Here is a 14,908-nt window from a genome sequence, read left to right as displayed (position 1 = left end):
TCAATTGGAGGGATGGGGTTCTGGGATCTTCAGAAGTCTAATAATGCAATGCTAGCAAAACAAGTGTGGCGTCTTATTCACCAAAAGGAGACCCTTCTTTTTAAAGTGTTTAGTGCGAAGTATTTTCCAAATGGCTGTGTTCTTGATGCTCCTATTCACCCAAAATGTTCCTATGCATGGAGGAGTATTTTGCAAGCTTATGATGTAATTAATCAAGGAGCAATTTGGAGAGTTAGGAATGGGGAATTGATTAATATTTGGAGGCATAGGTGGCTGCCTGACCTGCACTATAGCAAGATTATTTCTCCGCGGGCCAATACCTCTGTTAATCAGGTTTGTGAGCTTTTTGTTCCCCACACAAAAATCTAGGACCCAGGTAAATTGGATCTTTGTTTTTTGTCTTGGGAAGCTGAGATAGTTAGCCAAATTTAGGTTTGTACGGATGGGGAGGAGGATGTGTTGATATGGCCATTGACGGCGAATGGTGAATACACTGTTCGAAGTGCCTATCACTAACTTGTTGTTGCTGAGGATTTTCTTGCGCCTAGCTCATCCTCGTTGGCCCATGATCATGCTATTTGGAAGAAAATTTGGAAGATGAAGGTTCCTAATAAAATTCGGCATTTCATTTGGCGTGCAGTGAAGGACTCACTTCCTACAAAGGTAAACTTAAAGGCTCAGCATGTACTTGTGGATGATGTCTGTGAGGGCTGTGGGGATTTTTCGGAGTCGACGATGCATTCCCTGTGGCTGTGTGATCAAGCTCGGGTAGTTTGGCTGTCAGGTCCAGAGTTTCAGTTTTTGATTCGGAAAGGATGCAGGTTGTTTGTTGAACTATTAGAGCATTTGTTCAAGGAAGGGTTGAGATTATAGGTGGTTGTGTTTGCTACAATTTGCCGATGTCTGTGGGAGCGGCGAAACAGGATTAGAGTGCGTCAAACCTCATGGCAGATTCACGAGATTGAAGGCCGAGCAAGAATGATGGTCCGTGAATTCTGGAATGCTAATGATCAGGAGCAGCAATAGTCTGTGCGTCATCCGCAAGCTCGTTGGTCCCCTCCACCTGTTGGTACTTACAAAGCAAATTTTGATGCTGCGTTATTTGAAGAGCTACACTGTGCAGGACTTTGCGTAATGTATCGAGATCATTCAGGCCAAGTTATTGTTGCCTTGAGTCAGAAGATTGTTCTACCGCGTACAGTGGAGATGGCTGAAGTCTTGGCAGCCAGACGAGCTGTGGAGTTTGCCAGAGAACTCAGCCTTTTTGATGTAATAATAAAGGGTGACTGCCTGCAGGTTGTGAAAGCTTTAAATGCTTTTGGTGGGTGCAATACTTTGTATGGTCATATAGTCAATGAAACTAAGACGTTATGGGCTGTTTTGAGGCACTGTAGTTATCAGCATGTTGGTCGGGAGGGGAATAAATTAGCTCATTGTTTAGCTAGAAGAGCAGTTTCAACTGCAGATATTGATGTTTAGATAGAAGATCTACCTGGGGATTTGGATGCTGTGTTCCAATCCGATTTGTCTTAATTTGTCTTTTATCTCTAATAAAGCTACGCTGACATTCTTCTCAAAAAAAAAAAAAAAAAAAACTAAGGTTGAAAAAAAACTAAGGTTGTGTTTGGTTCATGTAAAATATTTTTCGGAAAATAAATATTTTCCAGAAATGCTATTTTCGTGAAAGGAAAATATTTTCAAGTGTTTGGTTGCATTTCAAAAAATGCTTTGAAAAATATTTTCTGGTGTTTGGCTGTATTCTTGAAAATACTATAGAAAACACATTTTCTACTTGTTGCTCACATTTTCTCAGCTTCCAAACAAATATATAATATCATTTCTCAGTCCACAAACACAAAAGAAACAAAATCGAAGAAAAAAAATCATCAAATCCGATCAAATTGTTGCGGTGAGGCGACTGGGTTTGAAGGCGAAGGCATGTGAGGCGAAGGCGATCGGCGCGGTGCGACTCGCTGGTGGATAGATCGGCTCAAGGGTGGGTTAGCGGAGTGGGATGGGTTGCTGGAGTGGGATGGGTCGGTGAGGATGAGGGATGGGTCAATCTGATTGGGGGTTCGTGGCGCGATCTCACCGTCACGTGGAGGGGATGAGGACGGCGATCTGATTTTCTGGCGCGATCTCGAACTCAACGGCGTGATCTCTCTCTCTCTCTCTCTCTCTCTCTCTCTCTCTATGTTTGCGCGTCTGAGTCCTTTCTCTCTCTCTTTGCGCATCTAGTCCTTCTTTCTCTCTTTTCGAAAGTGATTTGAAGGTAAAATACAAATAGAAATGGTTTTACAGGGTCAGAAGGCATATTTTACGATCAACGGAAATGATTTTTTGTTTGACCCAATTTTCCTTGCACACCCAAACATTCTCATTTACGAAAAAACATTTCCAAAAGTAATTTGAAGCCAACACAAACACAGCCTAAATGAATATGGATGTAGATCGTGACCGGTCAAGCATTTCCGTGTCTTAAGCAAATAGAACTCTTACCCCCAATGCAAAAGTTAGGCTTTGTTTGTTTCCATCTGTTTTTTCGGCTCTTGCTTTTGTCAATTTTTGAGAGATTGTTTTTGGATATTCTCACCTGGTGAACTTGTAATCTAAAAGAGCTCATCTCTTACATACATAAATGATAAATCCCCTGGGCGTAGCAAATAGTCAAACGTTCCAGACCTCTTATTTCAAAATCTAATCCTTTTGTTGTTTTTTGTTTTTCTGGATAGATACAGAAGTATAGAGTTACTATATGCTTGAATTCTTCGCTGGAAATGGTAATAATTGACCTCATGTTCTAGCTCTTTCTGACTCACTTTTTCTTTGCCTCTTTCTCTCTCTCTCTCTCTCTGTATTCTCTAATGGGTTCAGTGGTAAAAGAAACCGACGAGCCTCTAACACCAGCAGGAAGGCTCTTCCTCCGGCCTGAAATGAACCAAGTAATCCACTGTGCTATAGGGTTAAAGAACCCCATAGACCCAGTGTCTATCAAAACCGTGGTGCTCAATTCATTGATGCTCAAGCACCCAAGGTTCTCTAGCCTCATGATCCGTGACTCCAGTGGCAGAGAACACTGGCGCCGCACCCATATCAACCTCGATGACCACCTCATTATCCACCACAACCCCATCAAAGAAGGCGACTTACTCGATGACAAAGACCATGAATCAGCTGTGAACCACTTCTTAGCGGACATGACAATAAGCTCAGGACTCAGCTACGATAAACCCTTGTGGGAAATCCACCTCTTGCTTGTCCACAACTGCCTTGTCTTTCGCATTCACCACGCTTTGGGTGATGGGGTTTCGTTGATGTCCATGTTGTTGGCTTGTTGTAGGAGAATCGATGGTGAAGAAGGTTTGCCTAGGATACCTTCTTTTGAGAACAAGAAGAGTAATAGTAGTAGTTGCGGTTGTGGTGGGAGTTGGTGGAAGTTGTACTTGTACTATTTGAGTGTTTTGTGGGGGTTTGTGAAGATGGGTTTGCTTAGTTTGGTTTTTGTGGTGGAGTTTGTGCTAAGAGCTTTGTGGGTTCGTGACCGGGAAACCGTCATAAGCGGCGGAGAAGGGGTGGAGCTCTGGCCAAGAAAACTCGCCACTGCAAGGTTCTCGATTCAGGACATGAAGGTTGTCAAGAAAGCCGTCCCGAATGCGGTACGTTTTTGTTTTATTTATTTTTAACTGAAAAGTTAAAGTTTTTGTTTTAATTTTAAAAAAGAAAAGAAAAAAGAAAATTTATGTGTTGTCTTGTCTACCTGTTTGTCGTTTTCTTTTCTTTTTACTCAGGGAGTTTCCTTTTTTCATAATTATTAGTAAAATAGTGTGCTGTTTTGTGTGGGTGTTCTTAAAAAAAAAAAAAAAACAAACACTTTACTTTTTTTTTTTTTGGCTAAAATAAAGTTGTGTTGTTGTACCTTATAAAATTATAATATATTTACAATAATTATAAATAAATANGACTCACTTTTTCTTTGCCTCTTTCTCTCTCTCTCTCTCTCTGTATTCTCTAATGGGTTCAGTGGTAAAAGAAACCGACGAGCCTCTAACACCAGCAGGAAGGCTCTTCCTCCGGCCTGAAATGAACCAAGTAATCCACTGTGCTATAGGGTTAAAGAACCCCATAGACCCAGTGTCTATCAAAACCGTGGTGCTCAATTCATTGATGCTCAAGCACCCAAGGTTCTCTAGCCTCATGATCCGTGACTCCAGTGGCAGAGAACACTGGCGCCGCACCCATATCAACCTCGATGACCACCTCATTATCCACCACAACCCCATCAAAGAAGGCGACTTACTCGATGACAAAGACCATGAATCAGCTGTGAACCACTTCTTAGCGGACATGACAATAAGCTCAGGACTCAGCTACGATAAACCCTTGTGGGAAATCCACCTCTTGCTTGTCCACAACTGCCTTGTCTTTCGCATTCACCACGCTTTGGGTGATGGGGTTTCGTTGATGTCCATGTTGTTGGCTTGTTGTAGGAGAATCGATGGTGAAGAAGGTTTGCCTAGGATACCTTCTTTTGAGAACAAGAAGAGTAATAGTAGTAGTTGCGGTTGTGGTGGGAGTTGGTGGAAGTTGTACTTGTACTATTTGAGTGTTTTGTGGGGGTTTGTGAAGATGGGTTTGCTTAGTTTGGTTTTTGTGGTGGAGTTTGTGCTAAGAGCTTTGTGGGTTCGTGACCGGGAAACCGTCATAAGCGGCGGAGAAGGGGTGGAGCTCTGGCCAAGAAAACTCGCCACTGCAAGGTTCTCGATTCAGGACATGAAGGTTGTCAAGAAAGCCGTCCCGAATGCGGTACGTTTTTGTTTTATTTATTTTTAACTGAAAAGTTAAAGTTTTTGTTTTAATTTTAAAAAAGAAAAGAAAAAAGAAAATTTATGTGTTGTCTTGTCTACCTGTTTGTCGTTTTCTTTTCTTTTTACTCAGGGAGTTTCCTTTTTTCATAATTATTAGTAAAATAGTGTGCTGTTTTGTGTGGGTGTTCTTAAAAAAAAAAAAAAAACAAACACTTTACTTTTTTTTTTTTTGGCTAAAATAAAGTTGTGTTGTTGTACCTGAATAATTTGAGTGGTCAAGTTTATAATAGTTGAATAGAGGTTTTAAAATTTAATTTTCGTCTAAATTAAAATTAATTAATATTTTAATATAATGATAAAAGGTTATTATTATTAACGAAAAAAAAAATGATTTCATATAGGACCTTGACAATTATTGTGGCTGAGTGTCTATTAAGTCTATTAGTTTGTTATCACATGCACGTTAACAGAGACCTTCAATAAAAATATCTCCTCACTTAAAAAAAAAAAAGAAAAAAAAAAGAAAAGAAAGAAAGAGGTAGGTGACCATTGATTCATTGAACTACTGCCCTAAATGGTACGAGTACCGAATTTTAGGTTGGGTGGATATGGAAGTTTAAATGCTTTGTATTGCTTTTAAGATGACTAGTGTCACATAATATTGAATTCGTTACAATCATGACACGTGTCTAAAAGTAAACACTTGTCATGAGGCACTGGACGTAATCCTTGCTTATTTTAGTTTTAAACTTTTAGATGGTGAAGTTTTAAAAAGGAAGGTGTTGCTGTCTTTGGATTTTAAAAAGCTTCACATACATTTTTTTTTTTAATTTTTAATTTTAATAAAAATTAAATTTCATTTTTTCATCCTAAACTATTACTCTAATTACACTTAACCCCCTGAACTATCGAAATGCACGCATTAACCCCTTAAAGTTGTAATACTTATTAAATATTCTCCCTACCGTGTGTTTTGATGTTAAGTCTGACAAAATTTAACATTAAAAGACAAATTTGCCCCTTAAGTCCTTCTCTGTTTGTTTTGGAGAGGGGTAAAAAGGTCTTTCAATGCTAAATTCTCTCAATTGTCTGTTTTGGAAAGAGGGGTAACTTGTTCTTTCAATACTAAATTCCATTAAGTTAACAGCAATACAAACAATAGGGGGTTAAGTGTAATGTATTTTTAAATTGGGGGTTAGATTGCACATTTTGACAATTTAAGATGTGAAGTGTAATCAGGGTGGATGGAAAAGTGTAATTTGCCTTTAATAAATAGCTTCACATACTTGAGAGAGGAGAATAACAGATGTCAACATAAATATATGGTTCACCCATAATAGGGTTGTACCTTTAATGGACAAGTTAAGTCAGATTGAAATTTCTGCATGTTGTGGGGAGAATGATTTTGAATGTAACTTTCATTCTATTAAATTCTGTAAAGAAAAATGATAAAGCTTTCAAATTGGAGCAATTCTATTGGGTTTTTTCTTAGAGGGTAGTTGATTTGGTGGGCGGATGAAGAAATTGGTTGGGGAAGCATTCATTGGCTATCTAGAACTTGGTACCACATTGTGTGACATGGATTATTTGGCGGAAGCCTAATAAATGTACCTTCGATGAGATGGAGCCTAATAAATGTACCTTCAATGAGATGGAGCAGTTACGGGACAAACTTTTGGTCTTGTTTGATTGGTCTTGTGCTTGGGAACTCACTTCTAGTGATTCCCTCTCCTTATTCTTAGTCTCTCTCTTATCTTGTACATAATCTCTTTTTTAGTTGTTTGTACATATTTTCTTAGGCCATTTCATCTTCTTTGAATGAAGTAGTTCTCAGTTTTAATAAAGACTTTTTACTTATATAAAAATAAAATAAAAAAATTGGAGCAAGTCACGAAAAAAAAAAAAAAAAAAAAATCCTTGATTTAAAAAAAAAAAAAAAAAAAAAAAGTGTAGCTCATTACCATTGTAGAAATGGTGTAAAACTTACAAGTTACTAGGTTGAAGGGAAAGGAGAAGCAAGGGGGAAGAAGTAGAGTAAATCCCTTGTTTGGGAGAGCAATGAGGAAGAAAAGGCAAAGTAATTGGAGGGATAAAACCCCCAGTTTGCTCCGCTTTTTCTTGTCCAAATCCAACCAAAATCTGGCCAATATGAAAGGTTTTGAATAAACTTTTTAAGCATAGATCCTTTCCCTTCTAATGTAAATCCCCCAATTCTGAGCGAGTCTCCCATGATTTTGTAACTAAAGATTGCTATTCAAGCTAAAATCTGAACCTTTCTTATTTCCTAAATGACTCATCAGATGGAGCACCTTGATCCTATTAAATGGTTGTTTCAGACCCCCCATCCACCCGTTACCATATGTTGAATAGGTGTTGTCAGTTCACTTTCACAGTCATAAGGGGGTGCCTTCTACAGCACTTCCCATAGTCAACTTGCTTTTAACATTATATGTGAGGTTTCTACTCTCTCTAACTTTGTTTTCTTTCTTCAGAGTTAGTCTACTTGTCTGTTATGTGCATAAGGCCAATAATTTTCAAAACTCCTAAATTATCACTTTTCTTGAAACTTGACCAAGTAGTTGACTTGAAATTATGGCATAGTGATTTGCTTAGATGCAGGATAAAAGTGAGTGTAGAAATTCAACTGTATACAATAGCAGGATTACTTGTTTCAATGATAGGTTTCTGATTTGTGAAGGGGAGCATAAAAGTGCTTTATGTTGACCTGGGCTGGAATAAAATGGTTTGTCAAACTCTAAGTAAATTTCCTGGTCTGCCATCCATGTTGCAGCCCCTACTTCAACTCTGCATATAGTTGCATTTGAGGACATAATTTAAAAAAGGATAGTTGAGGCATGAGACTCAATGAAAATGTTAATAGTGACATCCACTTACTCTGAAATGGCCATATCCCCAGCATACATTGTCCTAAACCTGCGACACAAGGACATGTTAAGGGGTTGAATAGGCTGCAACCTTTTTTACCCGGGCCATATTTGATTTTTTCTCCTTTCAATTAGTTTCCTCTAATAGGGTGGTGAGTATTGTTACCTCTTAGCATGACTGAAGATGTAATTGTTTGACAGCATAATGAATGCATTTGACTTGTTTTTTGTTCCTTTCTAATTTCTTGGTTTTTGAAGTTGGTTTTTTTTCCTTTGTATTTCGAGTCACCAAACAAGTAATAAACGGTATTTACAAAATAAAATCATAACATAATAATGATAAAATAAATTTTAAGATTCTCAAAAAAAAAAAAAAAAAAAAAAAATTTAAAGTAAAGAACAATACAATCCAATTTAATAGAGGTATTATTGTAATTTTAATTAATAATAGAATCACTCAATAGCCTCAACTTATCCATGCAAGGATGGATTAAACACATACCAAAAAATTAATACTAATCAAATCAAAATTAATTTTATGTAGAGAATCAAATATCATTATTAAGCATAAAATAAGAAAAAGCATAGGACTATTTCTTGGCTGTTATAGCTCGTCTTCTATTCTCTTAACTGCTGGGCTTGGTAATCAAGACAAGAATACTTCATAAATGATTAAAACTAGGGTCAGTGCTATTATTCTCAACTCCAATGTGCTGATATGTATTTATAGTCTCTCCAATGTACCCAAACCCAGAGATATGTACATCATCAACACTTACAACAGTAGAAATCTCTCTCTTTCTCTAACTGTTAAAAAAAAAAAAAAAAAAAAAGCCCAAACTTTCACTTTCTCCATTCATCAAGGTGAAAAATTCAAATACAATTAGTAATCAACAAAAACTATGAACACTGCAGATTTGATTCCTTTACTGGGCATGTGTTGTTGCCAAGGCAGATTTTTCAGCTTGGGCTCTTCACCTTTCTGTACTCATGCCTTAGCGAGGGTTCGGGATTTCTTGTTGCCTCCTTTCTTCCTTCTCAGCAAAAGTTTCCTTAGCAAACCAAATCCTCCCTGTTTCTTACTTGGGACAACAGCTAGAGCACCAACTGCATTGTGCTTTAAACTAAGATATGCTTCTGGAGTATGTACCAGGCCATTAGGAGCACACAAAGCATTATCACTATTGGAGTTAAGGAGTTCTTTCTGGGTGTCTGCAGTGCTTATAGTTTCTTTAATCTTAGAAGACTTCAGAATCTCTGCCTTAGTACCATCCTCAGCTAGCATTCGATCACGCAAGGAAGAACGCTTGTTCAAATTCTTATTATCAGTGGTAGGAGCCGCTGTGCTGGTATTACAGAAAACCTTGTCAAACAATACTGCTTCCCTAGGTGAAGCTAGAGCCTTCAGCTGTTTACCCAGGTGCAGTATGGTTTCTTGGCACTCCGCCAACTTTATGGAAGCTGTTGTCATCTCCCATCCCTGAAAGTTAGATATACCACTTTCATATGATATAGTATAGCAATTTACTCTTACAACTGCATTTGAATGTTTATATTTTACAAGAAATTGAACTCAATGTAGAACAAAACCACCATGTAAATGGGATGATTAATCTATTATATATTTCTATATAATAATTCTTTCTAGATATATAATCTAACATTAATAATAATCTCTCTGTTATTTACCAAACACAGAATATTGAATAAATATGATCAGTTTATAATACTAATTAGTTCAATGCATCAAAATTATAACTGCTTTCAGTTTGTATACAGAAGCAGTTTCATATAGCCAATACATGGATCTGTTTCTAAACAGAAGGCACATCAAGATGGCAATAACTTACATTCTGTGATTGCTTTCCCTCTTGATTCATACTGTGCTGTGGAGTTTCCTTTGCAACGCTGCAAGTTACATTTCAGAAATCAAAATTCTACTATCAAAATACACACACACACAAAGAAGAACACTGTATATATATATACACACACAAAGAAGAACACTGAAATCAGTGCTTAATTACCTTTCTAGCTGGAGTTGAAGCTCAAGACATGTGGCCTCTAATTCTTCACAGCAGTTATTTTTATCATCCAATTCGACTTCCAAAGACGAGAACTTCTGGAGGACTTCATTCAATTTAGCTTTGACAACAGAGAGCTGAGTATCGAGTTCTTCGTTTATCGATTTTTGGTTTTCAATCTGATCTTCAATCATCCCTCTTGATTCTTTTAAAGTTTGCAGTTCTGCTTGAAAGTTTCCAATGCGTTGTTTTGCTTCTTGAAGTTGTATTGTTAAGGCCTCACTCTTATCTGTTGCAGATTGTAACAGAGCTTCCACATCTTTCTTTGAGGCTTCCATATTCTTCAATTCATCTTTTAGTCTGCTGTTTTCTTCTTGCAGTTTACACTGAACCTCCTCCATTTGGAGCAAAACATCCTGCTCGGGGGAAGAAGCTACCAATGGCAAACACGATGACTGCTCTTCGGATGTATGAACTCCAGGTTCATTTTCAGTTCGGGAATCCATCCAACCAAAATGCTTCTTGATCTTATTTCTTGCACTTGAAGTACCTTTAGGAGTAACGTGGTTATTAATAATCCATTCTAAAGCAAACAACAGTTCTGTGGCAAATTTTCCAAGATCAGCTTTTCCGTTTAATAGATCAGTACAAGTACAAACAAATTGTCGTAGAACACCACTTAGCTCTGAACGTTTCCATTGGAAAACACGGACAAAGTAGTCTGATGATGTTGGTGAATGGAATGGTTTGGAATCCTGATCCCTCTTAGACCCATGGTCTGGAGTATTATTACTGACAAAAGGTGTTGGGTTGATTCCTTCAATCAGTTTGATGATTTCACCAACTGACTCACTCAAATTAGATAAGTTATTTTGGTTGCCTTTTTCTTCCACTGAGGTGTCAATAGCTAAAGCTCTGGTCAACGAATCTGCAAGTGGGGATGTGTTCGGAGATTTCCAAGTTATATAACCACTAATTTGGATAGGGTCGGATTCTCCAGGATTTGAGATTGCAGCTGGATCAGCTGCCCTTGAAGTTGGACGATTTATATAACCCAAAGCAATTTTGATGTCCTCAAAAAGTTCATTTAGACTTCTCTTTGAAATACGCCTTTGCTCTAGCGTTGCATTCAAAACAATCTGAAGCCAGTCGAAAGTTTTTTCTGTTGCTACATTTTTTGATTGCATCTTATTGCTGAAGTCAGAATGACCTGAAACTGGAATTAGATCGGTACCAGTAAAATTGGGGTGACTTTCTTTTCTAGGGGTATTCATGGAAACTATTGCCAATTTCTCCATCTCAGCAAAATCATCCATTAAATTCATGTCCGAAACTTCAATGGCTTGGTGTTCTGGTGTACTTTTGAGTTTTGCAGTTCGGAAATGTTCCAGCTCTGAAATTAGAGCATTAGCCCAAGATCCCGAAGAACTAATTCCATCGTCACTTCCAATATCTGAACCTGACAACAGAGAATGTTCATTTGATTTAGGAGTACACCTTGTCAGCTCCATAGATTGTTGACCTTTAGAAAGTTCGATAAGCTGAGCCTCAGCCTGTGATAATCTGGAAGCTGTTCGAACATACATGAACCTTGAGGAATGGAGTTCAGTGTTCTTCTTGGTCACGATTTCTTTTAGAGCCTTGTTTTCTTCTTCCATATTACGTAATTTCTCAATCATGAAACTCATGTTCTTATTAGGGATTTCAGAAGAGGTTTCTGTGGCATTTCTGACAACCAGATCTCTAGTAGGGTTCTGGTTTCTTCTTCTCATATTCGCGTGATCCCTTCCCAGCATGTCAACTTCACTCTTCATATTTGCCAAAGCAGCAGGACCTGGCAGCCGTTTTCGCATGAGGAGACGGAGTCTTTGGCATTCTGCTTCTAACTTTGCGGATTTCTTCACACATTCCAAATGTTGCTTGTGTGCTGCATCAGCAGATCGACGGTTGTATTCCATCTCCTCATTCCGAATCTCAAGCTCCTTCTCAAGAACGTGAAACTCATACTTCAAATAAGCATTTTCCTTTTCTACAGAATCCACTCTAGCCATCAGCACATTAAATTCTGCATCTGCCTGAGACTTGTGTTTTTGTAGGTCTTCAATAATTTTCTCTTTGGCCAAAAGGGCCTTGCTCAGTTGACCATTCTCAAAAGCTAAGTTCGTGAGCTGTTTACTAGTCTCCTCCAACTGCTCCTCCAATTTCTTCTGAGCCTTCTCATATTCTATTGATGTTTTCGTAATGGCATCATGTATTCTTTGATCCTGTTCTTCTTGAACAGATTTTAATTTCTGAATACATTCCTTCAATGCAGCCTCTGAACGAGTTAGTTGTTCATTTGCAGCTGCTCCCTGCCTCAAAGCCTCATCTAGTTCTTGTTTTAGACATTCTGCTTTTACTTTCTCACAGCCTAACAGAAGATTAATTGTTTACTGAATCAGCAAAAAGTCAAACTGAGCCTGAAAAGAAAACATCATGAAGGATGGAAAAAGAGGAGGGGTATGGACAACAGTGAAGTACCTGTATCAGCTTCTTGGGCCCTTTTTACTTCATCTTTAGCAGGATGCTCAAGGAGGACTGAAGCTAACTTCTCATTGAGATTTTTGGCAGATCCCTCAGGCCCTACTTCATTCTCAGTTGGAAGTGTACGTGTCTAATACAAATGAAAAATTGTAATACATTAATTACACATAACATTTCTGTCAACACAAGGTGCTCACATGAAGATGCAAGCTTAACTCTCACAATGGGGAGGGAAAAAACACAGAAAATAGAGAAGGCATATCCAAGATCACAACTTCACCATATAGCATCATCCAAGAGAAAAAGGGGGGCATATGAAACAAAGTTGCATATAGAAAACTAGCTTGATAATAAAGAGAAATTCTGTTACCTCTACTTCAGTTTTTCTTAGAGGTTTGGCAACTTTTTCAGCTGCGACAATTGTCTTCTCTGAAGATCTCCTCCTCCAAAGCCATGACTTATGATCCATGATTTCAGTTGCTTTTCAAGAGAAAAGGGAAAATCTCAACTTAGATGTAAAAAGAAGAATAATTCCTATGCAATTATCATTTAATATAAAAAGAAAAATAAAGAAAATGCGTATAAGTAAGTGACAAAGATTTTGTTAGTTGAATCAATAAGCTCTGTCATTTACAATGTTTGCCATATTACTGTAGTTTGTAACAATGATTACTTTACCATCTGATTTGCCATCCACTAATGGGAACAGTAATTGAAATTAAGAAATGCCTAGTTCAAGTTGAATTTAGTACAATATTTTCTTGTTTCTAAAGCAACAAACTCTAGAGATAATCATTGCAATCGATTGCACTTTCATCAAGGGCACATGGGAAAATACAAACTAGCGAGTCCTAGCTTATAATGATAAATGTGAGGAACCAAACAGAGATCTGAAACAAATTGGAACCGTTTTGCTAAGTTTCAACAATCAAGTAACACCAATTGTATGGTACTACTAGAAGTAATGCATACTAGTACAAGTAATGAATATTCATCTAATTAATCAAAAAGAACAAACCATGTCAATTTAATGGAAGGTCTAAAGCAGTTGGCCACAGTAGTGCCCAATTTCTAATGGAATAAATGCAGTGCTGGCTTACTGCAACGAGCTCTGAACTCATTACCAATTGTTCCTCTGAAGTCATGCTCTATATAGACAATTGTTTTAGTCTCTCAACTTGAAGAAAGATAAAATAATGTGATTTTACCAAACTTATACATTTGGTACTTTCCTCATCAATTATGCAGAACACGCATTTTACATACAGAATTTAGAAATTGAAGCAGAAGATAAGTCAGAAATAGGAAGTTATGGCATTATTTGCTTAACTTAATGAAATTAATACTCTTGGTTATGAAAACCCAAATTGTGTTCCAAAAGGAAGAAAAGTAATTCCAAGATTCTAACCAAGCCTTACAAACGATGAACAGAGTCTTATGCACAGAAACAAACAATTATTCTGAATGACTGTCCGAAAGAAATATTCTGTGAGTATGACTGTTGCAACTACAGTATTATACAAACAAAATTCATGGCCAGGTAGTAATAATAGAATGAAATAAAGAATCATGCTAACTAGAGCCACATGAATATAACCTCACAGAGGAACCCAAAATCACTATCACTGAAAATCACGGTTAACATGCAACATATGAACACTACAGATTCCACAAAGGCAAAAGAATTAAACCCAAAAAACTGAAAATAAAATATGACACCACAAGGGGTAGTGCATGTGAGTTCAAGGCTTCAAGCTGTAAAAGCTCTCACCTTGGCAAGTTTGGCACCAAAGTCTTGCTTATGATCAGTTCAAGGATCAACAACTGTTGTTGGTATCATAAACCAAGTGAGGGAGAGAGAAAGAGACATGAGTTGTAACCATGAAGGAACCAAAAATTCAACGTTTGAAAGAGGAAGTGGAAATGGAAGTGAAAGTGAAAGTGCAAGAAAAAATATTATATATATATATATATGTATATTGCAAAACTGTGAGAAGAAAAACATCATAGGATGCTTGCTCTTCACCGACACTACCCAAGTGCGTATTAATAATTCAATACGTAGATTGGAGAGAGAGAGAGAAACAGTGAGTCATCGTCACAAACAAAATACTTAAATGTAGAGAAAGAAAAAGAGGTATAGCAAAAGTGAAGAGTCACACATAGAGACAAAGCGGTGACAAAGAAGAAGAGTGAGAGTGTGAGTGTATTGGTTTTGATGAGGTGGGGGCGAAAGAGTGGCAGTCAATGTCATGCTCTGCCTGCTTTGTTGTTGTGTGTGATGTGAGAGTAAAAGCTCGTGGAGGACACGATTAACTGGTGTGGGATTTTGGTGAATCCAAGAGTGGAAATATAATGGGTGCGAACCACGCAGATGAGTGGTGTGTCTAACATACAGGACCACCATAAATGTAGACTTGAAATCTAAGACATGATGATGTCTTCTTCAAACCATTTTCTTTTCTTTTTCTTAGAAAAAAAGTAACAAAATTTGTAGTACAAGTACAACTATCCATTTATGATTTAACACCTATTTTTTCAATTATACGATGTAATTAATTTACATCAATTGTAAATGATGAAAAAAAATACAAAATTTATGTAAAAATGACAAAAAATTTATCTTAATTTGTCATATAAAATAACTGTGAGAGTAAAATATGAAATTGGT

General features: G+C 37.4%; 3 protein-coding genes across 4 annotated transcripts; 2 read left to right on the top strand and 1 right to left on the bottom strand.

The window, feature by feature from the left end:
• The first annotated feature begins 2,427 nt into the window (after positions 1–2,427).
• LOC111992293 (wax ester synthase/diacylglycerol acyltransferase 5) lies at positions 2,428–3,745 on the top strand. The gene has a single exon (XM_065776208.1). The coding sequence runs from the start codon at positions 2,865–2,867 to the stop codon at positions 3,681–3,683; it is 819 nt and encodes a 272-aa protein (XP_065632280.1). The 5' UTR covers positions 2,428–2,864; the 3' UTR covers positions 3,684–3,745.
• Positions 3,746–3,965: 220 nt separating this feature from the next.
• On the top strand, positions 3,966–4,892 carry LOC136068706 (wax ester synthase/diacylglycerol acyltransferase 5-like). Its single transcript, XM_065776207.1, has one exon. The coding sequence runs from the start codon at positions 4,012–4,014 to the stop codon at positions 4,828–4,830; it is 819 nt and encodes a 272-aa protein (XP_065632279.1). The 5' UTR covers positions 3,966–4,011; the 3' UTR covers positions 4,831–4,892.
• Positions 4,893–8,359: 3,467 nt separating this feature from the next.
• LOC111992011 (filament-like plant protein 7) lies at positions 8,360–14,199 on the bottom strand. 2 transcript variants are annotated; one of them, XM_024023819.2, is made up of 6 exons: positions 14,009–14,199; positions 12,608–12,717; positions 12,235–12,367; positions 9,718–12,124; positions 9,541–9,598; positions 8,360–9,170 (listed from the first exon to the last, which is right to left on the bottom strand). In XM_024023819.2, exons 2-6 carry the CDS (start codon positions 12,704–12,706, stop codon positions 8,679–8,681), a joined length of 3,189 nt encoding a protein of 1,062 aa, XP_023879587.1. In that variant the 5' UTR covers positions 12,707–12,717; positions 14,009–14,199; the 3' UTR covers positions 8,360–8,678. The 2 variants fall into 2 exon arrangements, with proteins under 2 accessions (XP_023879587.1, XP_065632278.1); XM_065776206.1 differs by lacking the exon at positions 14,009–14,199 and adding an exon at positions 13,835–13,991.
• Positions 14,200–14,908: the final 709 nt, after the last annotated feature.

The sequence above is a fragment of the Quercus suber genome, unplaced genomic scaffold, assembly GCF_002906115.3.
Source record: "Quercus suber isolate HL8 unplaced genomic scaffold, Cork oak 2.0 scaffold_130, whole genome shotgun sequence".
In the NCBI taxonomy this organism is placed as follows: Eukaryota; Viridiplantae; Streptophyta; class Magnoliopsida; order Fagales; family Fagaceae; genus Quercus; species Quercus suber.
The sequence above is the reverse complement of the archived record's forward strand: the minus strand, read 5'-3'. Positions and strand labels throughout refer to the sequence as shown.

Coding starts and splice junctions, on each gene's coding strand:
- LOC111992293 (XM_065776208.1), top strand. CDS start 2,865: ATGGGTTCAGTGGTAAAAGAAACCGACGAGCCTCTAACACCAGCAGGA.
- LOC136068706 (XM_065776207.1), top strand. CDS start 4,012: ATGGGTTCAGTGGTAAAAGAAACCGACGAGCCTCTAACACCAGCAGGA.
- LOC111992011 (XM_024023819.2), bottom strand. CDS start 12,706: ATGGATCATAAGTCATGGCTTTGGAGGAGGAGATCTTCAGAGAAGACA. Junction 12,368..12,607: donor TAAGAAAAACTGAAGTAGAG/GTAACAGAATTT, acceptor CATTTGTATTAG/ACACGTACACTTCCAACTGA. Junction 9,599..9,717: donor CTTCAACTCCAGCTAGAAAG/GTAATTAAGCAC, acceptor TGTAACTTGCAG/CGTTGCAAAGGAAACTCCAC.